At 46.8% G+C, this 25,160-nt stretch overlaps 2 protein-coding genes across 2 annotated transcripts in view; one reads left to right on the forward strand and one right to left on the reverse strand.

Moving 5' to 3' along the window:
* The window catches only part of Ago2 (argonaute RISC catalytic component 2), an 88,135-nt gene extending 76,925 nt beyond the window's left edge, over nucleotides 1–11,210 (forward strand). The window contains exon 19 of the mRNA XM_021183054.3: nucleotides 134–11,210. Within this exon, the coding sequence (XP_021038713.1) occupies nucleotides 134–242 (109 nt within the window). The 3' untranslated portion in view covers nucleotides 243–11,210. The remainder of the gene's footprint in view (nucleotides 1–133) is intronic.
* A 1,723-nt stretch (nucleotides 11,211–12,933) lies between these two features.
* On the reverse strand, nucleotides 12,934–16,523 carry Chrac1 (chromatin accessibility complex subunit 1). Its single transcript, XM_021183675.3, has 3 exons — nucleotides 16,333–16,523; nucleotides 14,038–14,164; nucleotides 12,934–13,481 (listed from the first exon to the last, which is right to left on the reverse strand). The coding sequence occupies exons 1-3, from the start codon at nucleotides 16,477–16,479 to the stop codon at nucleotides 13,366–13,368; spliced, it is 390 nt and encodes a 129-aa protein (XP_021039334.1). The 5' UTR covers nucleotides 16,480–16,523; the 3' UTR covers nucleotides 12,934–13,365.
* Between the last annotated feature and the right edge of the window lie 8,637 nt (nucleotides 16,524–25,160).

A 25,160-nucleotide genomic window follows, 5' to 3' on the forward strand; every position in this document is an offset into this window, starting at 1 on the left:
CAGGGGGTTAAGACGAGGCTGGCTTCTCAGGGGCTGTGATGGTTGCTTTCCATACACATGTCTTGTCCCAGTGCCTTGCTCGGTATCCAGAAAAGACTGCATCCTTTTCCCCTTCTCTCCCGTGTCTCTGCAGCGCTGAAGGAAGCCATACCTCTGGGCAGAGCAACGGGCGAGATCACCAAGCGCTGGCCAAGGCGGTCCAGGTCCACCAGGACACACTGCGCACCATGTACTTTGCTTGACCTGTTGTATTGTTTAGCGATTGTGTACCAAGTTGGATTCACACGAGACCAGCTACACTCAGACCAACAGATGCCCAGCCCTTCTGTGACAGCCAGCATCGAACATGAGACGTCTTTGGTTTTATTAGATCCTCCGTTTTCCAGAATGCCTTCCGTCCCAGATGTCAGACTTGGATTTTGAGCTGTAGGCCTGTATGAGACCCCAGTGTAGGAAACATGGTTTGCCAAACCTATAAGCTGCTCACTGAGAGTCCCGTTTCCTAAAAACAAAACAAAAAAACAAAACAACAACAAAATGTCCTAAAACCAGTCTATGAACTCTCAGGGCTTTAAAACATTTTAATTTATTTGGTCATCCAATTTACTTGTTTTTAACACCTGATTCTCAATGAAATCGATGGGCTCCATCTAGCTGTGAAGGCTCTGAGCATGAAAGCCACACCATTTCCATTGGGGTTTTAAAGCCTGGCCCTAAGAAGTTGTCACTAATGTTGAGTTCTAAGGGATGCCATGCGCCCTGCAGCCCCAGGGCGTATGGCTGCTAGGTCTCCACAGTGTCTCTCGCGGCCACTGCCTGCCCTCGAGGCCTGAACAAAGGCACAGTGGCCAAGGAGATGGTCACGTGTGTTTACGGCAGTGACAAGTCCGAGAGATTGGCAGACAAGTGCCATTTTGATAAAAATTTATTTAAAAAGAGAAAAAAAGACAATATACTGACAGTCTAATCATAAGATTTGTCCTGTAGGACTGTGACATTTATTTTCCAAAGTTTCTAAAGAATACGGGTCTGTGGTGATAAATACAGTACAATCCTTTTTCACTGTTAATGTCTTTAATGTAAGAGAAGAATATATGTATCTGGTTTGCAGTATTAATGTGGTAGGTAGATGCTGTTTCCCTTTCGTTGATGAGGGGCGCTTCTCGTGACCTGCTTCACATATCAGGAGCTGTGTGAAGCCTGGAGACAGTCCACCTCTTGTGGCTTTTAGTGCTTAAGTAGAGGAATATGCAACTGGCTTCACGTACCAGCGATGCCCCCTCCTCCCTCCCCACCCCCAGTGTGGACTGTGTAGCCTGTACCTCCGGAAGGACAGTGCGCTTGCCAGTAACCTGCCGTCCTCCCTGCCTCGTCCATGTGTGTCGCTCAGCCGATGAAGCACAAATGGAATTTATTTATTCTTCCATTGCTGGGAAACAAGTTCACGTAAGAGTGCACTTCTCTCAGTGTGCAGTTATGGAAGGTGGGTTTCATAGGATCTATGCACTGAAGTGGAAAGAGAGCTGCCCATAGCGGCTCTGCCAGCATGGGACTGGCAGGTAGGAATGGACTGTGCCCGAGGACCTGACTGTGGGCAAGGCCAGCAGGGAAGGCACAGACTTTCTCTGGGTGTTATTTGCTTCTGGGCCCCAGTGTGGGTTTTCCAGCCCAGAGACCATTGAACTGAGAAGGGGCCACTACGAATGGCTCTGCGGATGGCAGCAGCCACGTCAGTGTGTGTGTCCTTGTGGGGCTCTCTGTGCTTGTCCCGAAGCTGAGCGAGCATCGGGCTCACTCCGTTCCACATACGCGTGCGTTCCCGGAAGGAGATGAGCCTTCTCTTGTGTGCTGCTCTGTGCTCTGTGGGTTTTTTCTACCCCTGCTGATGGGCCTCATCCCCCAGCTCTGCGTCATTTACCTCTGACCCTGCGGAGGAGGGAGGGTGCCCACCCTCTCCCCCTGCCGTGGCACCTCATGCTAGAGGACACAGTACCACCTTTGCCCCGTTCCCCATCTTCTCTGGAGCTGGTGGGAAGGGCAGACGCAGTTACCTGGGAAGTCACACCCTCAGCAGGTGTGTGTATCCGTGTATGCATGTGGGTGTCTTACTAATGACAATAGTCTCTTCTTGCTGTGTCTTTAGAAATCTTTTAAAGTAACAGACCCCCCCAGTCTAAGAAGCACTGGGACTGCCTGCTATCCCATTGGCAAGTGGCACCTTCTCAAACTGTTTCCAAAACGATATAAAAACACTCAGTTGGCCTAACATGGTCAGGCTGGGGAACTGGTTAAACTAGTGAACTTTTAGAATCTGAAATTGGATTGTTTTCAACCATTCTTAGAACCAGTGTGTTTCTAAGGTGTGTCTTCAGCCCCTTGCCATGGGATCTTAGTCATGCAAGTGAGTTTTTTAGAATGCAGATTCTCAGGCCTGCTGCCAGCTTCTTGGATCTGGCACTGTGTTTGAGGCCACCCCTCAACCCCCACCGTGGCTCTGTAGGCTTTCTGAGGCCGTCCCCCCTTATGCCAGGGGGACAGGAAGGAACCCCTATCAGAGCTCACACCTAGGAACACTTGTGGGCTGGGGCAAAAAAATCTTGAGCTGGGAGTTTTGTTTTGATCACCTTGAAGGATAGGTTTTCTTTCTGATGGGCCAAAGTACTGGACGAGAAGTGTTTTCTGTAGGAGCCCACGCTTACTTGTGACACTTTTAATAGGAAATGTATCCCCAGACCAAATGTCCCTAATTGAGTTAGATGCACACCATCCACATGTCTGATGGTGCAGAGCTTATAAATGGCTATAGTTCCAATTTCTCAGGTAAATAATTGTTTTCCCCAATTTCTGCCCTCCCCTTATTAATATTAGTTTGAGACAGTGTGAGACCTCAGAGTGCGGTAGCAGCTCCGGCCATCTTCTGCAGGAGCCAGCTTTTTGTGTGTATCTGTACCCAAGACTGGTGACAGGTGCCATTTTCTCCTGAGGTGATACCTGGCCAAGTTTGACGACTGCCCACTTGCTAGCTGTGTTCCCAACCCCACTGTTAAGTAAGGTGTGCCTTGCTTTAAGCAAACTGAATGTGATTGTGTTGTGTGTGCTCTGTATCCATTTGGAAGGAAAACTAGGATGTGCCTGTCTCTTTAAGAGAGGCTAGCCAATTAGCCTCTCATGGTGGGACTCTCCTAGTACACTGTAAGATACTCTTAAAAAACCCATCGTGACATCCATCCCTTTACCACTGTGTGCACCATGCAGCAGGTCCCTCCCTCCCCATGCTCATGAAGCAATGCAAAACTCTAGAGAGACATCGAGGCCCCATTCCATAGATTTAGCCCTAGTGATACTAGCAAAACTCCCACCCTGTCACTGCGTGTTTTAAGCCCAGATTCTCCTAGTCCCCATCGAGTCTGAAACCGAGCACGCCTGTACTTCTTGTCAGGGGCTGTTGGGTTTTGGCTTCCTTCTCCCATTTGGGGAAGTCCTCACATGCACACTTGATACCACTTTGGGTCTGCTCTGCCTTCTCCAGATTTGGCCTCTTGGCCACTCCTCACACCCACCCGCTTGCTGGCCTCCAGGCCACAGGGCACTGCCAGTGAGGAGACTGCTAGCTCCGTGCTGTCTGCAGCTGGCCCAACTTCTGTATTCCTAATGTTTACCTGTTACTGAGCGCTTGATAGAAAGACGGGCCCCTGCAGCGGGCTTGGGCGGGTTTGGTTTTTTGGTTTTGGTTTTCCATTGTCTTGTTCTTGTGTTATTTTATTGGTTTTAAATGCAAATGTTGCTATTTATTTTTTTCTCTCTCCTGCTCTGGTTTGACTAAGCTGATCTGGCTATCTCAATGCATGTGGTACCTGATGGATGGATATGGTAGAGATTATTTCCCCCGCCTTTTATAACTGGCCCGGTATTTACCTTCAGGCTTGCTAATGCTTTATTTTTGGAAGCCACAGATGTAGTTTTTCTGGATGAATTGCTTTTCCTATAGATGCAGCGGTATGCTTTTGCATTGATCTGCAGGGTGATTTGAATTTTATTTTTACAAGCAGTTTTTCAATCAAATTCTATATTTGATACAATGTGTTAAGGCTAGACCAGCCCGAAGTCATGCAGCTGGGGACCCCTGAGTGTCCAGGAGGCCTTAGGGCTGGGTGGCCTCTCTTGGTAGTCCCTGTGGTGGTAGCACTGGTCACAGGAACCTGCAGGGTCTTCATTATGGCCCTGACCTCGTAGATTGTTACAAGGATTTTTTTTCATGGGCATTTTGCTACACAGACAGTGGACAATCCCGGTGGCCCCAGACAAGCCATAAGCAACCTTTCTGTGACCTCTCCCTGACTCATCTCTCACACCCATGATAAAAGGAATGTGCCCTGAGTAGAAGCTACACTTCCTTGGTGTTCATCTGCCTCACTTGTGAATGCAGATATTTTGTTTGTTTTAAGCCCTTCCCTGCAGTAACCATGCTGGCTGGCTCTCACATAGGCAGAGCACACGTGACTCTTGTCATGAGCGCCCCGTTGCAGGCATGCCGACTCCTGTAAGTTGCACTGATCTCTCGACAGTTTCCTTTATTGCGTCCAACTCCCCATCTGCTGTACTCATTTGAAGTGATTGTAAACGGATTCACAGTGGCAAGAGTGACGTTGATGTGGGACATTGCCTCACTTCTGCCATCCCAACACACATTTCAGTATTACGTGCTCGAGTGTGCGGGCTGGGCTCTTACTCTCTCAAGCATTGTGGGCTAGCCTTGTCTCAACACTCTGACAAGAAGTTCTCCCTCTCTATACAGGACAGCATGCTCTTTGAGACCTGAAGGCTTGAATGTAAACAGGTTAGTTAGAAGTCTTTGTGGCGCTTTGGTCTGTTTAGTTTTCTTGTGATCTGCAAGGCCCCCCAAAAGTATGTCCTTCTAGTTCCGTGTGGCCTTTGTCAGCGTGGACAGCATATGAATAGCCCAGTCAGTGTTAACAGGCCATTGCTACATTCTTTGGCCAGCCCCTCAACTTAAAGTTGTGAGGTCACTGCTGTGTCAGACTGTCATTTGTGGTCCATCCATGGGAGACCTAAAGCCTGGTGCAGCCCTTTATGCCTTGTGACCCTGCTGGGACCTAAGTGTACATGATCTGTTTAGCCCCACATGGACTGTCTGTAGTCAGGGTGCCCAGAGTCTGAAACAAAAGGAATTATTACACTTAAACCGCGCAGGGGGACGACACACAGACAGACAGTGCCATTGCAGACATTGCAGAGCCCTCCCTCACCTTGTGTCTTTGGATTTGTTCAGCCATTTTATTTGTCTCAAGTTGAATGTACCGGCTTAGCCAAATCACTACAGAAGGTGGTTTCTTTAAACCTTTTAGACAGATGCATAAAAGCTACCTCTGACTTCTCATAGATTTGTGTTTGCTCTGAAGCATCGCTATCCACACTGAATATAGCCAAAATATCGCCTGAATAAACCGAGTTACGAACTCCTCTGTTCACTTCTGGCTTGAAAATGTGTGAGTGCCATACTGTGATCTGAGGCGGTGGCTTCTCTGCTGCCACTGACCCAGGGACTCCTCAGCACCACCCAGCTACAAGATCCTAGCGTCTGAGAGGCTGGTAGACGGGCTTCTCTGCATGGGGAACATGCACCCTCCAGGCTGGTGGGCGTGACTGCGCAAGGCCACGTGCGGCTGAGCCTGGAGGTGGTCTGTTCCTGCCTGGTTTTGCTTTCCTATTTAATAGTGTAAGAAGGCATCTTTACCCCTGCTTTGCTTCTGAATGGATTGAAAGTGGCTTTCCTGCTCTCTCCTCCCTTTTTGTACACTATAAACTCATAAAGGTGCTTCAACACCGACTCTTGTGCAGATAATGTAGTTAAGCAGTTGCATGGATTCAGATAGTGCAGGCACAGCTGACCTTGGGACCCTGGTGAAAGTGAAGGACTGAAAGCCCTGAGCTCCATTTGGAGGGAGCAGTGGGCTCTGCTTGACTAGGTCCCTTTAGCGTTGGCAGAACAGAGATTTGTCATGGGGACCCGCCACCTCTGACCAAGCTGTCCTGTGGCTGTCCACTTTGCTGTCCAGGAGGTCATCCTCTTACATCATGGCTCCACCTGCATTGCCTTGGCCTCTCCACCTAAAGTTTCCTTGGAAAGTCAGCATAAGATCCCAGATTCCCCTGTTTAGCTTGAGGGACAGATGGACAGTGTCATGAAGGCAGGTGCCTGGGGATTGGGCTGGGCTTAGGGGAGCTCTTCTAAAGGTTGTCTCTGTGCCCTCCCCAACCTCCCCCACATACACCCCCCATTGTATTGTTTTGGGGGGTGTCATCTTCCATTCTTTTGACTTGGACAGCTCAGTACCCTTAAGAGCCCTCACACATTTCTCTGTGTAGAGAACCTGAGGCGTGGAGGGTGGTGGGGTGTCTGCAACACCCCTGACCTGCACCCCAGGTTTCTTAAATCCTCTGACTTGGCTGGAATTTGAAAATCCAGGGAAGCACAGGGTGCTAGATATGTTACACTTAGGGTCACACCCAGGTGCCGTGGTGTAAGCCACAGCCCTCAGGGCACCAGCACAGAGGCAGCCAGCCTCCCCACTCGTGACATTTGGGAAGGATACCAAACAAGCCAGAGCCCTGGCTGCTGCAGTATTCAGCTAACACTTCCTTTTCCTGGTTGAAGGGAGAACACTATTTGAAACCTTCTAATGCCCTGGTGGTTCTAGTTCCTCTGTTCCTGAGGGCTAAAAGGTTGAATGAGCTCCTGTTTTGCTTAGAGCTGCCTTTGAGTCCATTTAAAGGTGAAGCATGGGACTGTATCCTCTTCCCTGAGTCACCAGCAAGTAGGTGTGGAGACCCTTCTCATTCAGTTCTTTCTGCATCTTCAAGCGCCCCAACATCAGTGGGATCACAAGAGCACCCACACCAGCCATCAGCGGAGTCAAGTATACATATGGGGACAGAAATTGGCAAATTTACAGGTTGTAATGGCCACTCCAGCTTGTGACAGGGAAGGCCCTCCATCCTGCACAGCAGGTGGCCTTGGTCCTACCTCCAGGCACTGGCTTTACTATCTGGACACCTAGTCTCACACTTGAGAGCCTTGAAAGTCTGTTCTTGGTGTCCTTCTAGAATCATGCTGGGACAGGTCATTAGTTGACCCTGCCCAGAAGCTCTGTCAGCCCTCAGCTCTTTCTTGCAAACTGTGATGCCACCTTGTAGCCTATGGCTGTGGAGCCCCGTCCTGGGTTCTTTGTGCCCTGAAATACAGGTGCACCTCTGCTGGGGGTTGGTTGGGCACTGGCAAAGGCTACTTGCTGGTCTTGTGTTCTCTGCCCCTCAGCAAGACTGTCTGTTGTAGTGGAAGTAGGTTTAGAGGGATTTGGAATCATGTCTTTGTGAATCGAGTGTGACGTCATCAGGGGTAAGGTGCTACTTGGTCCTAATGTTTTGGAATGCTTTTCCGTCTTGTTACTCCATTGTTACTCTCTGTTCTATGACACTGGGGAGACTGCTCACTTAGGTGTGGTGTCACATAGGACTCCAGCTTTGATGTGCTGTGCGGGTGGTGTGATTATCATCTCTGACCTTCTCAAGCCAGGGGTGGTACCCTTCCCTAGCTTAGTCTAATTAAATCTTTCCTCCCTGTCAAGTGATTGCTTTGGGTGGTTTTAACAGGAGTAGTCCAGTCTGGTTATTCTATTTTCTTAATAACATAGAAAAGGCCCGTGCAGCACTAGCTGCAGACAGATAACATATTTAACAATTTTGGTTCATCTTCAAAGCCAAATAGACCTATGTGATTAAACTCCAAGAGGGTACAATTCAGCATTAAATTAAAATTTGAGTCATGAATTTGAGAGGGAATTTCAGTATAGTTGATAAAGTTATGAATTAATGTTTTATAATTGTAGTGGCAAGTGAGTATTTATAAAATTTATAAGAGAATAATTGTAAGTTTCTGTACAACAATTTGGCTACTGCCTCATAAAAACAGGAAGAGACCATAGCCCTGAATCTGACTCTCTTATCTCCCACATACTTTGGATTATCTGCCTAATATGTATTTGAGGGGTTTTAACCCTTGGTTTTATCAAATTTTCTAGTTTTATTTTATTTTTATAAAATAATTGAAAAAGAACCAAAAAGGAATCCAGAAGTTCCCCAGCGGCTCCTCCCCCAGTCTTAATTCCCCCTACACACACATTCAAATGTTTTAGAAGACATTTTGAATCAAAATGTATTCCATCCATTTAACGTTTGCTACTTTCTGAGAAGTGGAGTGGCTACAAGGGCCTGTTTCAGGTGGTACTCTGTATGTCATGGACATGTTTGTACCTGTACAGTGGATCTGTGTGACGACGTCTTGTGCTTGCGGTTTAGAAACCACGCAGTGCTGTTTTGTAAATTGACAGTTTCTGTGTAAACTATTATTTATATCCCTTGGCCCTTCTGTATAATTTTTCATTTGCTACATGGATTGTATAATTAATTATAAAATTATAGTACCTGCTAAACCCAATTCTGAGGCTTCATGTCATTGTCTTTGGTTTGATACCAGTCTGGATCGGGAGGCTGCCCAGGCCTTGCGCAATACCAGTAGTGATGTCACTTAAAGTTAAGCCTTAATCAGATAATGAATTTGTGCATTTCAGAGTATGCAAAAAAAAAAAAAAAAGCAGAGTGAGTTTCAACTGCCCAGGTGAAGATGTTCAACCCTAACTAACAGATTCCTTCTGGAGTGAAAAATGGGCCGTTACCAGGGTTACACTCTTCCCTCTCACCTGCGCTCTTCCATGTGGCTTGATGAAACAGATCGTGTGCATTTCTGTGGCAGTCTATCTAGAGACCTTTGCAGGGTTGTCTTCAAATGTCTGGTTTCTCTCCTCTGGTCTGTGACGAGCGAGCGTCTACTGCCGGGAGCACAGCTGGGGCGTAGGTTTCACCAACCTGCTCAGCGGCCAAGCTCTCTGCTGTTACTGCCACCTGCTATTGCTTCTGCATAGATTACAACAGATTTGTGTCGGGTAAAAGCATCTTCAATCTTGAGGTAAATTAGAGGGGACCCAGCTTTCTTTTACAATGTGGATCTACCTCAGTTAAACAGTTGGGTGCTATTAACTAAGTCTGTCAAATTAAATTGGAAAGTAACCAAACAGTGGGACATAACTAACTCCACGTGAAACTTGAAGACATCATTTCCGTTTCTTTAATAATACTTTTTATTTATTTTGTGCCTTTTATGTTAACCCTAATGCGTTTTTTAAAATTCAGAATGGTCATTTTCTCTTGCGTGTGGGGAGCTCAACTGACCATACAAGCAGCCATCTAACTGCTAGAGTATACTGGGATCCTAACCTACCCTCTTGGGGAATGGAGGGGGAAATGTGTCCAAGAGCAAATTTCACACATCACATACCCCAGCTCTTACATGCTTACCTTCATAGCTTTTGCTTCACTTCTGTGCCATCTGAAGGGGCAACCCCCAAAACTGACTCTCGAGTGCTTTGTGTCTGCTTTTTCAGCTGTCCGTGTCTCTCTTCTCTGGCATGTTTTCTATAAGACTTTCTTTCATAAACAGCAAGTGGACTGTTGTCGATCCCATCTCCTGGCTTGCACAGTGAAGGTGCTAAACGCCAGGAGCAGAGGCGGGGGCAAGCTCACGGTTGTCTGGAGGCCAGGCCGGAGGCGGGGAGGATGTGCACGAGGTGGCAGCCCGCGGTTTCTGAAGTCAGGAACACTCTGACTGGTAAGAAAATAAGATCGGAGATCGATAACTTTCCATGCCTTTATATTTGGCAGTTTACAACTTTTCCTACTACGGCAACCTTTTTGCCATAATTCTTTGGAGGTAACACAATATTTTGAAGTCTTATGAATTTGATTTTATACCAGTGAGAAGTCAAAGTTTTAGCGGTCTTTCCTGTAGTGTATAGTTTTACTCTTTTAAAGTCATCTCTGGATTTTAGAAGAGAACCAACTGTACTTGGTAGCTCCAAAAGGTGATTTGGGGAGCCCTGTCCCTTCCCTTCTTGCTCTGCTCCCCCTTCCCCCTTTCCCTTTGCAGGGTCTCAAAAAAGGAAAACAAGAAAAAAAAAATGATGATTCTAGTTAGATGTGTGTGGGGTTTTTTTATTGTTGTTTTTTTTTTTAAGCTTCCATCAGGTTGATACTTAAGCTATATTTTATAGAATAAATCCCCCTTTAGTATGCTGCATATGGATATGAAGCTCAGAGCTGTTGCACTTTCTCTGTAATCGATGCCCTACAGCTGGCTCGCCGGAAGCATTTTCTTTTAACCTAATGTGTACTTTGGGCAGGTGATGAATTTACACAGGTACCTCAAGTCAAGACCTGCACGTGCTGCATTTGGATTTTTGGTTTTGTTTTGTTTTGTTTTGCTTTTCTATGTATCATTATGTTTTACTTAATTTTGTTCTGGTGTTATGCTTTTTGGACCCCAATAGTCTGTTTAAAGAAAAACCTAAAAAGTTAGTATCCTTGTTTTCTCCCCGCTGCAGTATGTGGTTCTAAAGGTCGCCCCCCATTAGGAATCTTCCCCCAAGCACACCCGAGGAAAAGGGTACGACGGGCGCTTCTCAGCGGGCTGTACCATTGAGATCTTTTATGTTCATGCTGCTTCTAGTCCCTTCTCCACATCACCTAAGGGTGGGTACCTCCATTGCGATGTTGTGGCATCTTAACTTTTACACACAGACCTCATGGGTGTCCACTGAGGAAGTAGTATGAGCCTAAAGACACTGGCAGCGTGCAGCCTGGCCTGGGAGCGGCGGTCTTCGCATCTCTCTCTCTCAGCACTCAGCCACGCTGACCTGGCCGGGTAGTCCGCGTGGACAGGACAGCTGGTGAAGCAAGCCGGATGCTCAGACACTGCGCGTCTCCTGTCCTGTTTTAAGCTTAGCTGGGTCCTTTGTTTTCACAGCTTCCTAGGTTAAATAGTTTGCACTATTTTTGCAATAAATTCATGGGAAACCTAATGGCTACTTATGTTGTTGTTCTTACTGTGTGTATAAACTAACACTAAAGGTTTGCTATAGTGTTTTCTTTTCACCTCCTTATGTAGCCCCATAACATGCACAGAATGCTGTAAACCTGATTAAGATATGATGTGGATATTTTATAAAGTTATTTTGTATGGTGTCGATTGTTTTGCCGCATAGTGTGTCAGCAAAATAATAAAATTCCTCATATTTACAGCTGCCTATTCCAAAGGTGTCCAGTTACTCACTGTCTGTCACCCTGCAGAGTGCTGTCAAATGCACGGGCTGAGTCCAGTTTCCCTGGTAGAGTGCACCTTTCCCCCCAGGGCTGGGTCTTATTCTGCAGAGCCAAGGGCTGTGCCCAAAGGATGGACTGGCTCCCGGAGTTCTGCTGTGGTTGATGAGCCCCACAGGCAGGAGAACATTGTGGTGTGTGAGGCGTTAGAACTGAGTCTTGATTGATTTTTATGCCTGCTCTCTCCTGAGCAGGGTAAACAATACAGAGCTCTCCAGTCCCTGGAGGCCTCTCTCCTGACTGATCTGACCTGTGAGCCCAAGTGACAAGTGTGCAGGTGGTGTTGGAAAGACAGGGGAGAGATGCCCTGAGAAAGCCCAGACAGGTGAAAGTCCCGAAGACGAACAGAACAAGATGGCAAAACCCGTGATCACAGCAGCAATGCTCTGTTCATCCAGTCTTTTTTTTTTTTTTCCTACTGGGGCAGAGGGCAGCTCAGTGGTTGCCATGGTAACATGGAGATGGAGATGATGGCAAGAGATTTTTCAAGAGGGTGCTAGAACTGTTCTTAATGGTAGTCACATGATTGCATGTGACCAAATCTGTACACCAGAAAGTGGATTTTTAAGTGGGCTTATTTTAAATCATTTTAAAAAGCAGACATGAGAAGCAAAGTAGGCAGAGAGGATTTTGCTGCCTTTAATCCTAGCACTCAGAGGCAGAGGTGGGAGATCTCTGAATTCAAAGCCAGTCTACCTGGTCTACAAAGAGTTCTAGACCAGCTAGGGCTACATACTGAGACACTGAAGGAGGAAGAGAGAATAACTATGGGGTAGAATGAGAATATTTTGGGTGGTCTGTGTATTGATTTGTAACAAAGTACAAATGAACGGCCAGCAGGATTGGCACGCCCTTATTATCCCTGATATTTAGGAAGTTGAAGCAGGATCACAAGTACCAGGCCAGCCTGGGTTATAGAGAGCAAGACTAAAACACAAAAACAATGTGTCTAGCTTTATAGACCATAATAAGATGATTGTACTGGATATACATAAGACAAAAATGAAAAGTGTCCTCAATGCTCAACTTGTCTAACACCCTTACATGGTGGACTGGCTGGTTCTATAAGTTTGATACAAGCTAGAGTCATCTGAGAGAAAGAAAGCTCCATGAGGTAAGTCATTTTCTCAGTGATCAATGGAAGAGGGCCAAGCCCATTGTGGGTGGAGTCATCCCTTGGTTGGTGGTCCTGGGTTCTATAAGAAGGCAGACTGAGCAAGCCAGTAAGGAGCACCCACACACATACACACATGGCCTGTGCACCAGCTCCTGTCTCCAGGTTCCTGCCCTGTGTGAGTTCCTGTCCTGACTTCCTTTGGTGATGAACATCGATGTGGAAGTGTAAATTGAGTCAACCCTTTTCTCCCCAACTTGCCTTTTGGTCATGGTGTTTCATCACAGCTACTTAAGCTCTGACACTGAAGACAGCTGCTTCAGTTGCATATGATGGATGGATGAGCTGGGGCTCTTCTCTGGAAATGGGACAGCTACTTACTTGTTGCTACTGTTTGCTTTGGTGCTAAGAATGGTGTATGTGCCCGGGGTGTATGTGCTAAGCACATATTCTACCCGAATCACAGCTCAAGCCAGAAAAGCTCACTATGAAATTTCACAAAGAACCTAAAACCACTTCAATAAAGCATATTACTGTACAATACAGACCTTTAATGGAAAGAGGAAAGCAAATTCCTGTACAATAAAACTGCATAGTCCATTTTTTAAGAAAGCGAACATCAAAGGTAGCACAGTATGCACGCGGTCTGTGAGAACAGTGTGTCCACGTGACTACACAGCTGCCGGGGAGCTTCCCAGGTCTGCCCTGCAAGTTCAATGTGAAGTTCAGTGGTATGTGCTAATGTGCCCAAAGCCAGAGCAGTGCCATCTGCCCAGGATTCTCCTAGTGGGAGAGAGGAGATGGCTGAAGGGCCTGTAGGGGAGGCTGCTGCTGTCCAGTCCTTTCCACTGCAAGAGGGAATGAACAAGTTCCAAGTCTGAGACAAAGTTGCAGTGCCCTTCACTTCACAGCTGTTAGTCTGTCCTTGCTCACAGGACAGGATGAGAGCTCTTCTTGCTGGTCTAAGCCAGGGCTTCACCAAGGTCGCTTCCATTGTCCTCATCGTCCTCCTCCTCTTCCCTCTTCTCTTTGAGCATTTTCAGGTACTTACTAGCTAAAATCTTCTTTGGTAATATATCTTAAAAGTGGAAAACATTGTCAATAATTGGTTATGGTGAACTATGACTACAATGATTCAAGTTTCAAAATGTATCATTTCCACTTTTAACTCTAGAACACCTTCTAAAGCAGATGAAATCCAGGTATGCTTCTAGGTGAAGAGTCACAAAAACAGGCAGTTTCCTGGCGCATGCTTACAAAATTGTTCACATTCCACAGCTGGTAAACACGTTTTGTGAGCAGCACTGTCCAAGCTAGCTGAGGGAGGCTGAGCTGGCCCCTGGGCTAGAATGAAGCTCTTTCTAGCCAGAGCCTGCTCTATGGCTGCACCCATGCTCTGTCTTGGGGGGGTAGGGGTACAGGACAAGCACACAGCTCTGAGTGAGTCGGCTTGGCCAGGGAAGCACCTACATACTGTTGGCTTCTTGGTGGGCTCAAATGGAGAAGGCTAGTAACACCTCCCTGTGCCAGATCAGGGTAAACTGAGGCACCAAGCAGAACAAAGGGAAGAAGACCTCACACTACAAGGTTTGTTTGTTTTTGTTTTTTAACAGAATGTCCCAAAGGTTAAATACCTGCGAGAAACTGAAGTGTCTCTGAATCCTCTGCAGTGCTGGCTAAGTCGCTGTACGTCAGTGCTTTCTTGGCTTTGCCACTTCCGTGTCTGTAGGAACAGGTGGCTAGGTACTGAACAAAGAGCTCCTAAACCAACACAAAGAAAATCAAACGAGAGGGTTCAGTCAAAAACCCACCGCACATTTTATAAGCTTAACACTCCATTAAGACTTCAGCTTATCTTGGTTCCTCGATTCAAATGACAGGAAATCAGTTTACAAGAGACAGAAACATAAGACCAGAAAGGAAGCAGCAGGCAGTTCCCAGCTGAGCTTAGGTGTATAACATAAATATTTATTACAGGGCTATCAAAAATATTTACAAGTGGTTTCAGGGAGTGCTATGATACATACCTATCATATCAACGCTCAGGTGGAGGTAGGAGGCACAGGAAAGCAAGGGCAGCTATGGCTATATATCAAGTTCAAGGCCAGTCTGGGCTAAATGAGCTGCTGTCTAAAAGGGAGGGTGGGGTGGGGTGGGTGGAGTGTTACCAGCCTACACAAAATGGAATAAAAAGCCAGGCAGTGGTGGCGCACGCCTTTAATCCCAGCACTTGGGAGGCAGAGGCAGACCTATCTGAGTTAAAGGCTAACCTGGTCTACAGAGTTCCAGGACACCCAGATCTACACAGAGAAACCATGTCTTAAAAAATGAAAACCAGCCAACCAAATTACATCTGGCTTGCAAAGGACTATATTACAAACATAAGGTACCACGTGTCTGTGTCTACTTCAATCCCTTGTTTTCTCATGACTATAATAAAAATCAAAAACCTCAGACTGAAAAATGACATCTCATTTTGCCCAAATACCTTTTAGGTGCAGCCCAATGCTCAGAAATAAAAACTGAACCTTCCCCAGGGTTCAGTATTATCTCAGCTAGTACGTGATCAGAGAACTGTCTGCATAATGATTAGGTCCTTAACACTAGAATGAATCTTACAAAAAATGTGAATCCTAGCACCACACAGAAATAAGAGGAAGACCACCATGATCTTTTTCTTTTTTTTTTTAATAGGTTCTACTTTTTTGTTTGTTTGTTTTTTTGAGACAGGGTTTCTCTGTGTAGCCCTGGCTTTCCTGGAACTCGCTCTGTAGACCAGGCTGGCCTCAAACTCAGAAATCCGCCTGCCTCTGTTTGCCAAGTGCTGGGATCAAAGGCATGCGTCACCACTGCCCAGCGACCACCATGATCTTAAGATGATTTAATGAGACATGTATAGTTTACATGTAAATATACACCACTGTCTAAAAGGGGCTTGTTATCCTAAGATTTGTATTTGGCTTTGGAGGACCAATTCAAAGATACTGGGGAACTATTGTTATTTTATCAGGATCTACTTAAGGTTGACTCTATTGCAGTCACAAGATTTGTACCTTTGTCCCTAGTCCAAAATATTGTTAAAAAATGCCACGCACTGAATGAAGTTCTAGGAGCAGAGGCTGGAAAAGAAGGTAGAGCCAGTAGTCATGGCTGGGTCTCAGAACAATAAGGTTCCCGGCCTACCACTATCGAAACCAAACTTTAAACCAGGAGTGGGGTCAGGAAATTTTAATCGCTGTACTCAGAAGGGCCAAGACCAAGGTGGCAGGGCGTGGTGGCACAAGCCTTAAACCCCAGCAGCACTTGGTAGGCTGAGACAAGAAGATCTCTTTCGAGTTTTGAGGTAATTCTGGTGGTTTACAGAGCTTCAGGATAGGGAAAACATACTGAGAGATGGCTGGAAATATAGAACAAAATAAGACAAAGCGATGTGTGTTGGGAGGGGACTATGCGGTTATAATTTAACTTGTGACAGCGGATGTCTGCGTAAACCCTGACTACCTCCAGAGTCCTCAAGGCTGAAGAGCCCTAGACAGCCTCGCAAGCCGTCCTGGAAGCTTGGAGAACCTTCCCGCATCTTTCTGAGGGACGTCAAAGGCAGCCCGACCTCCCGCACAACATAGACCCGCCTCAACTCGCGCACGCAGCCGAACCCTTAACTACGCGTGCGCGAGGCCCAGCGGGGAGTGACGCGGGAGGCGGGGCGCAGAGGACGCTGGGAGCGAGGCGATCCTGCAGAGCGAAAGCGGCGCAGTGGGCGGAGCTGAGCCCGCGGGAGGGGAAGGGGAGGTGTGTAGCACGCAGGCGCAAGAGGAAGAGACGCCGCGCGGCCCCCGCAGGGCAGCCAAAGGCCAAGGCGTGTGTGTGCGAAGCCTGAGGGGCGGTTGGTGCCCGCGCCCGCCCCTCTCGTCGCCCCGCCGGCCGCTCACCGTGGCCTTGGCCGTGAGCACCAGCGCCTCCTGGTTGATGCTCGACACCTCGGGAGAGCTCTTCATGATGACTCGGATGCGGGACAGGGGCAATGACACGAGCCGCTGGTCCCCGCACTTTTCCTTCCCCACGGCCGCGTCCGCCATCTTCCGCGTCCGTCCGGGGCGGCCCGTGATGCTTCGCGCGGCCGCGCCTGCGCAGACGCTGTGGAGCGCGGTAGCCCGAAAGCCTGGGAGCCGGCGCCCGGGAAAATCCCTTTCAGAAACGCCAAGGCAGTCTCCCGGAAGAAGCGCTCTCAGGCGTCCGAGTGCTTGCTCGGGCAGTCCTGAGCTGCACAGATTTGTCCTTTCAAAAGCTGGAGAGATGTTTTAAGAGGTCCTGTTCTGGAGGGAGTCAAACGAACCATTGCAACAGTTTGGCCAGAGGAATAGGGAGGAAAGGCGGCCACTACCGATGTCTTTCTTGAGGCGTATGGGGATTAGCCTGCTAAGCAGACAGGTGAACTGAATGGTCCTTGAGTCTTCTGTAATCCCACCACAAAGCCAAAAGGATCACCAAGAGTTCTAGCCAGCCTGGCCACACACTTGTTGAAGAAGATGGGCCATGTCTTAAGGAAGAGAACGCAGGGACAAGGTAGAATGAAGACTATTAGAAACATCCTATCAAGTAGTGGTCTGGAGCGCAGCGTCCAAGAATATTAGAAAGTGGGACTCCATGGCAGATGAAACCGTGAGACCGTGGAATTTTGCTTAGATGAGCTGTGGAGTAAACTTGGGAACGTAAAGTTGATGTGGTCTGAAGAGAACAAAAACTAGGAGTTTTTGTTGGCACTAAATATAGTTGGAGGAACTAAATCGGCAGGGTTTTATAGATTGGATCATGTTTGGTTTTAGTGTCGTCATTACCGTATTATATCCTAGTCCAATAAACATAAGATACAACTGTCCCTCAGTATCTATTGGGGGATTGGTTCTAAGATCCCCACACATACTGAAATTGTACATGCTGAAAAGTCTTTTTTTTTTTTTTTTGGTTTTTTGAGACAGGGTTTCTTTGTATGGCCCTGGCTGTCCTGGAACTCACTTTGTAGACCAGGCTGGCCTCGAACTCAGAAATCCACCTGCCTCTGCCTCCCAACCGACTACTGAAAAGTCTTTTTTTTTTTTTTTTTTTTTTTGGTTTTTCGAGACAGGGTTTCTCTGTATAGCCCTGGCTGTCCTGGAACTCACTTTGTAGACCAGGCTGGCCTCGAACTCAGAAATCCGCCTGCCTCTGCCTCCCGAGTGCTGGGATTAAAGGCGCGCGCCACCACGCCCGGCACTGAAAAGTCTTTTAAATACAAAAGACGACAACTGCATAGTGCCTAGGCACATTCTCCTACAATACCCATCTCTCGGTATTCTTGATTAAGTGCTTCGTGAATGCCATATGAGTAGCTGCTGGACTGTTAGGGAATAATGATGAGAGATTTCTACATGTCCAGTCAGATGGGTTTTTTTCCTGAATACTTTGTATCCCAGGTTTGAGACCATAGATGTAGAACTTATATCCAGTGTTAGTGTCAGGCACAAAGGCACAGTTGGTGAGCAAGCTAGCTGCCTGTCTCAATAAGTCTTATGTTCACCCAGATGTCCTGGGAAAGAATACCGTTTCCAGTGGGAAGTGTCATAACTGTGTGGTAAGCTGGCCTCTGGGAAGTGATGTTTGTTTTCAGATCTGCAGCAAAGGAAAGCGGTTAGGACAAGATGAGTTTTTCCTGTCTGTCACATGCTTCCTTTCACCCAAGTGAGGCAGACAAGCATAGGACTGTTTAGGAAGCTAGGATGCCACTAGGCTTGGGCTGTGCACACTTCTTAACAATGCCACTAACAGCCTATGACACACCCTCCCATCATGTGTGGGAGGATTGGCACACAGACACACACCACTCTGAACACTGGAATGTTTCTCCTCCACTTAGTTGGTATAAACTTAGATTCATTTGGTTGTATTCTAGTAATGAAAGGAGAAGGAGGCCAGCCAGAACTAGTTTGGAGTGCACGCATAATAAAGCAAACTGTCCTTAAAGTGAACTCTTAGGAAAACCCCTTTTACCATCTTATTGCCTAGTTGCAACTGGGTGTGCATGCAGTTAAAAATCAAACATTATTGGAGGGCATGTAAGGTAGAAAAGTTGTAATCTGTCAAAATAGTGAATCACCCAAACTTTCTTTTTTTGTTGTTTGTTTTGTTGTTTGTTTTCTAAGACGGTTTCTTCACATAGCCTTGGCTGTCCTGGAACTAGCTCTCGACCAGGCAGGTGTTGAACTCACAGAGATCCACCTGCCTCTGTCTCCTGAAGGCTGGGATTAAAAGGCATGTGACATTGACCCTATCACCACCCGGTACCTTTTAATACTCAAGAGGCCAAGAGTCTCTAAATGCTGAGACCCGAACCTCCAGCAGCAAGCACAGAACATGGCCAGAAAACTCAAGAAATGCTGTGCAATTGGCCCTCACGGATTTTTGTTTTGTTTTGTTTGTTTTTGGCTTGTCTCTTTAACTGATTATTTTTGTACAGTTTGTTTTGAGTGGGTTTGGATTCAGGACGGGAGGAGATGGAATCAGGAAGATGTCTAGAGAGTTCCGAGAAATGAGAATTCCCAAAGAGCAGGGATGAGGGAATTGAGTCGGGTGTAGATGCTGCAGACACTTGGGAAGTTGGGAAAGGAGCAAAGGTGATATTCAGGCTGGAAATGGCAAATGCCCACCATGTCAGAGAAAGCTGAGCTAAACCAGCAGAAGCACTGAAGATTACTTATGTTGCTATGACAAAATAGCTGACCACCTTAGGGAAGGACAGGATGATTTTGACTCAGCACCAGGGTATAGTCAGTCATGACAGAAAGTCCCAACATAGGATCTTCAAGTAGCTGGTTATATTGTGTCAGCAACCAGAAAACATAGCATTCAGCTGGCTTTGTCCTTAATCTGGCAGGTTAGAGTGAGATCTTCTCACCTGATTAACCCAGTCTACTAGGTTACAGACACATGGAGAAGTTAAACCTTGATTCTTGGGGCTGGTGGGATGGCTCAGTGGGTAAGAGCACCCGACTGCTCTTCCGAAGGTCCGAAGTTCAAATCCCAGCAACCACATGGTGGCTCACAACCACCCATAATGAGATCTGATGCTCTCTTCTGGTGCGTCTGAAGACAGCTACAGTGTACTTACATATAATAAATAAATACGTCTTAAAAAACAAAACAAAAAAACCTTGATTCTTCCTCCTAGCCCCATGCTCCCAGAAGTAAGACTAAATAAGACTCAGACTCAACACACACACACAAATACCTTGGCCATATAGCTAGGCTCCTCTCTGGCTAGATATAACTTAAAATATCCCATTTATTATAGCCACATTTTGCCATGGGACTGACTACCTGTGCTCAGGTACCATGTGTCCATCTCGTCACATCTTTCTGGTGAATCTCCCACCTGGTTCTCCCAGAATCCTTTCTCTTTACCAGATATCTCACCCCTATTTCCTGCCTAAGCTATAGGCCATAGACTTTTTTGTTTTGTTTTGTTTTTTTGTTCTTTTGTTTTTTGAGACAGGGTTTCTCTGTATAGCCCTGGCTGTCCTGGAACTCACTTTGTAGACCAAGCTGGTCTCGAACTCAGAAATCCGCTCACCTCTGCCTCCCGAGTGCTGGGATTAAAGGCGTACGCCACCACACCTGGCTAGCGTGACGGTCTTAACCATCACAGGGGTTAACCTCCCTGCATTGTGAAGAGCCTAGAAAGAGCTCAGCCTTCTCAACTTCCAAGAAGTGTGTGCCCATTAGTTTCTGACCTCCAAATCACTCACCTGTGATCTGGTTACACCTGGGAGCCTCTGACAAGCCAATTTATGTCACCAAGAGCAGCATATGTGACAGACTGCAGTGAGGAGGGAGGAAGGAACCTGGTTACCTACCTTGCTAGAAGATGCTAGCATCGGGTGGTGACTGCAATGGGCCCAGTAAGGGATAGCAACTAAGTAGAGCCTTGGATGGGAGCAGTTGGCTCCTTGGATGGGAGCGGTTGGCTCCTTGGATGGGAGCGGTTGGCTCCTTGGGTCCAGGCCAAGGGCAAAACAGCTGCCTTACCTCCAGGCAGCAGCTCCCCTAGTGCTTCTGAGGATTTCCCCATCTCCTTCTTGCTCCTATTCCTCCACACTCTTTGTTTTTTTTTGGTTTTTTGTTGTTGTTGTTGTTGTTTGTTTTTTCGAGACAGGGTTTCTCTGTGTAGACCTGGCTATCCTGGAACTCTGTAGACCACTCTTGTAGCCCAGGCTGGCCTCGAACTCAGAAATCCACCTGCCTCTGCCTCCCAAGTGCTGGGATTAAAGGCATGCGCTACCACCGCCCCGGCTTCCTCCATACTCTTGAAGGCAGTGTTTGGCTATAAGCCCCTCCCTCCGTGTGTGTGTGTGTGTGTAGTAGTGAGTAAGCAAGGCAGGCAGGTACCTTCAGGGGCAGAGCTCTGTACTGATGCACCGTCCAATCTTTACTTTCAGCTATAACTGAGTGCATGTAAGAGTGTGCTCCCAAATAAATACCTACGGGAACAGCTGTGCTTTTGCAGCTTTGCACTCCAACCAAAATGGGCGGATCTAGAGGCTGGTTTTCTGAATGAATGCTTCATCGGTACCTAGAGATGACTTCAGTGGCAGCATGGCCCAGCAAAACAGGTCCTCGAGTTATCTCCAGTCATCAGAGGGAGTGTCTGTTGAAAGCAAGTTGGCCACAGTGACTATTGCAGGAGGGATGGTAGCCACAAGGCTTGTGGGGTAGCCTGGCTTCTGACCACATTGGAGAGACTTTGAACTGTCAGGTAAGGCCCCTGATGGCCCACAGAGTGTCTTTTCTTCTGGGGCTCCCATGCTGAAGGGGTTGCAGATCACTTGCCTTCAATCCTCCCTAATTCATGCATTGAACATAAGCTGAATTCACAGTTGATGGTAACTTCTTTAGCTTTAATTGTCAGCTTAACACGGCTTGTAGTCCCCAGAGAAGAGAATTTCAATGAAGGAGTTTCCAGAACAGATTGACTATGGGCATGAATATGGGGAATTATTTGATAATCAATATAGAAAGACCTACCCCACTGTGCAAAACACCTTTCCCTGGACAGGTATGCCCGAGTTACATAAGAAGGCTAGCTAAGCCTGCATCTGCAAGGGAGCCGATGAGCTGTGTTCCTCCATGCTTTCTGCTTCCAGTTCCTGTTTGAGTTCCTGACATCCCTCTGGAGTGGACTGTAAAACTGAAATAAACCCTTGCCTCCCCTAAGTTGCTTTTGGTCACTGTAGTTGTCATGGTAACCAAATGAAAGTCAACTGGCTCAGGAGAGTGAAGTCCCTGCAGCTAGGAAAGAAAGATCTGGGAGGATGCAGTTACTGAGACCCTTTAACCTAAACACTGGGCTGCCCACTCATTTGGGAAGAGGGCACCTCAGCTGAGAAAATGCCCCAAACAGATTAGCCCAAGGGCTAGCCTGTGGCGCATTTTTCTTGATTGATGATTGATAGATACACTAGGGCCCAGCTCACCGTGGGCTGGTGATCTTATAAGAAAAATAGGCAGAGCAAGCTATGAAGAACAAGCCAGTGAGCAGTACTCCACCACAGCTTCTGCTTCCACTCCTGACTCCAGCTTCTTCCCTGACTCCTTTCGATGATAGACTGTGGTGTGGAAATGGAAGTGAGGTTAAGCCCTTTCCTCTCCAAGTTGTTTTTGGTCGTGGTGCTTAAGCACAGCAACAGAATCCCTAGTTAAGGCAGGGTGGACATTATACTTGAGACAAGGTCTTGCTATGTTGCTGGGGCTGGTGTTGACTTCCTGGGCTCAGCTGATCCCTCCAGCCTCCGGAGTAACTGAGAACACTAGCCTGCACTATGTGCCTAGCTTCACAAAGGTTTAAGTCCATTTTGTGTGGTTTTGTTGTTGTTGTTTTATCCTGTGAGCAGAAGGACTACCAGGCTTTGGCTTCTATTTTTTCTAATCTGAGATTTGTGTTACATGCCTTTAAAATCCCAGCACTTGAGAGGCAGAGGTAGATAGATTTCTGAGTTCAAGAGACTATAGTCTACAGAGTGAATTTCAAGACAGCTAGGACTTCGCCGAGAAACCCTGTCTTGAAAAAAAAAAAAAGAACTAAGATGCTCTTACTTTTGTGAATAAGGGGTGGGCACCTGTCTCTGGCATCTGTGACTCTTCTGGATAGTGACAGAGCTGAGAGTTTGTGGCAAGGACGGTGGGACCCACATGGCTCAGATATTTACCGTGAGCTCCAGAGACTCTGAGCTCTCTAACCAGGAGCAGGTACATCTGGGAGTTAGACTTATACTTTGCCTATTTATTTGTTTGTTTGTTTGTTTGTATATTTACTTATTTATGCATGGTGCACGACTATGGTGTATGGGTGTGTGGGCACACATGCACGTGTGTGCGTGAGAATGTATCAATCATAGGTTGACATCAGGTGTCTTCTTTTGCTCTCCACTTTATTTATTTTTATTATTATTTTTGTTTTGTTTTGTTTCGAGACAGGGTTTCTCTGTGTAGCCCTGGCTGTCCTGGCACTCACTTTGTAGACCAGGCTGGCCTCGAACTCAGAAATCCACCTGCCTCTGCCTCCCAAGTGCTGGAATTAAAGGCGTGCGCCATCACCGCCCGGCCACTTTATTCTTTGAAACGGCCTTTTTTTGAACTTGAAGCTCACTGGCTCACGGAGGCTGGCTGACAGAATTCCAGAGACCTGCCTGTGGATTCCTCTCCAGTGCCAGTGCTACAGGTGTAAACTGTCACAACTGGCTTTTATGCGGGTCCTGGGGCTGGAACTCAGTTCTTCAAGCTTGCAGACTCTTTACCCACAGACTATCTCCCCTGCCCCACAGGTACCTCTTGTGACTTCTCCCTCCCTCCCTATATCCCTGCACCCCCGCCCCTAGGCCAACATGGCCCTGTACTGACTGTCCATGCCTACCTTTGGTTGTCATTGGGGAAATACCAAGGCAGCCACTAAGCCAGTCTCTTGCATCTTTGCTTCCTCATACGGGAAGTTCCCTCCATATAAAGCTGGCTTCTTGTCCACCAGGTCAGATGTGAATTGTTGAGGACAAGCTTTCTCTTGCTGTATGAACTTCTCTCAGCCCCTCGGATGCTCTGAGATTCTCCGTACCTGGGCCTTGGTCTGTAACTTGTTTGCAATCAATGGAACTATTTGTCTTTCGTCCTGGGACAATTTCCTGTGTGTATATGTCTGCCAAGACATGTTGTCTTTGTGACACATAACCTGAAACAGTTTGAAAGAGAACTTATTTCAGTTTACATCTCCAGAAGGTTTGCCTCCTTGTTGGATTGTCCCTTCCCCTGCTAAAAGTGACCACCATGGCCCCGAGAGCATGTGGTGGCATTGAGTTTTTCACCTTATGGTGGCCAGGAAACAGAGAATGGTATCAGGAAGGGGCAGATCTAAAATCTGGTCACACACACACACACACACACACACACACACACACACACGCTCAGAGGTGAGCTTCCCTAACCTCTAACAACTAATCAAGCTGTCAATCAAAACTAACCATCACAGACCTGCCAGATGGCTCCGCATGTCTAGGTGTTTGACACCAAGCCTGAGGACAGAATTCTGATTCCCAGACACCACTGAGTGGCAGGAGAACTAAGTCCCACAAGTTGTCCTTTGTTCTCCACATAACTGCCACCATGGCACGTGCAAACCTACACACATATAAACAAAATAAATAAATTAACTAAAACTTTAAAGACTACGGATCAGAATATTACAAATACACAAAACGTCTATATTTCCAGACATGAGGGCACACACCTGCCTTTAATCCCAGAACCGAGAAGACAGAGGCAGATGGATCTTGATTGTCTATGTAATGGATGCCAGGACTTAAGATCTTGTCTCAAAAAATACCCTTGTATTAGTCTAAAAATTATTCACTTATTTAAAATGTAATTTGTAATTCTGTGCATGCACATACATGTAAAATACCCACAAGGCCCTTCTTCTCCACCCCTGTGTCACTCTAACCAAGACTGAAGAGCCAGTGCTTGAAGGTTGGTTTGACATCACTGACAATCAGACTTGTAAGAAATTCTTTAAAAATATGTGTTCTGTCAAGTAAGATATGTTTTTATCTTCAACAGTCTCTAAAGATTACAGCATTTATAAACGATGAATTAAACATGAAAATGTTACCTTTGAGAATTTCCGGTACGTTGTCTCAGTCCACCGAAAACACGTGAGTGTGGTGGTGTCTGCCTGCGGTCTTCCAGGACAGTAGGGGAAGGTGGGTCAATTCGAGGTCCTTTTCAGATACATAAGGAGTTGTATGACACCCAGACTCACAACCCCAAACAGGAGGCCTGGCAAAATGGCCTAGTGGCTAAAGGTTCTCTCCATAAAGCCCGATGTAGCAAGGGTTCCTTTATATAAATTTGGTGGTCCCTCTGTAGACCAGGCAGGCTTCAAATCATCAGAGATCTACCTGCCTCTGCCACCCAAGTGTTGGGATTGAAGGCATGAACGACCACCACTACCACCACCACCACCACCACCTGGCAAGGTTATATCTCTTAATTCTTCTAATCCTTTTCAAATAGTTACACTCAGTGGTGACTAAACATTCAAACACATGTGCCTCTGTGGGCTATTTTCATTCAAACCACCACAGCTATGTAGCAAGACTTTGTCTCAAAACAACAGAACCAAAACAGAACAAAAAAGAAATAAAGCCATGAACACACAATATTGACCTCTCACTTTTACCTA

The sequence above is a fragment of the Mus caroli genome, unplaced genomic scaffold (genome assembly GCF_978045245.1).
Source record: "Mus caroli unplaced genomic scaffold, Mus_caroli_1 scaffold_16, whole genome shotgun sequence".
NCBI classification, from domain to species: domain Eukaryota; kingdom Metazoa; phylum Chordata; class Mammalia; order Rodentia; family Muridae; genus Mus; species Mus caroli.

Excerpts from the sequence above, each read along its gene's own strand:
- Chrac1 (XM_021183675.3), bottom strand. The coding sequence starts at position 16,479 with ATGGCGGACGCGGCCGTGGGGAAGGAAAAGTGCGGGGACCAGCGGCTC. Across the intron at positions 14,165-16,332 it reads TGCTCACGGCCAAGGCCACG|GAGCTCTTTGTTCAGTACCT; the intron begins GTGAGCGGCCGG and ends GTGTTGGTTTAG. Across the intron at positions 13,482-14,037 it reads GACACTTCAGTTTCTCGCAG|ATATATTACCAAAGAAGATT; the intron begins GTATTTAACCTT and ends TCCACTTTTAAG.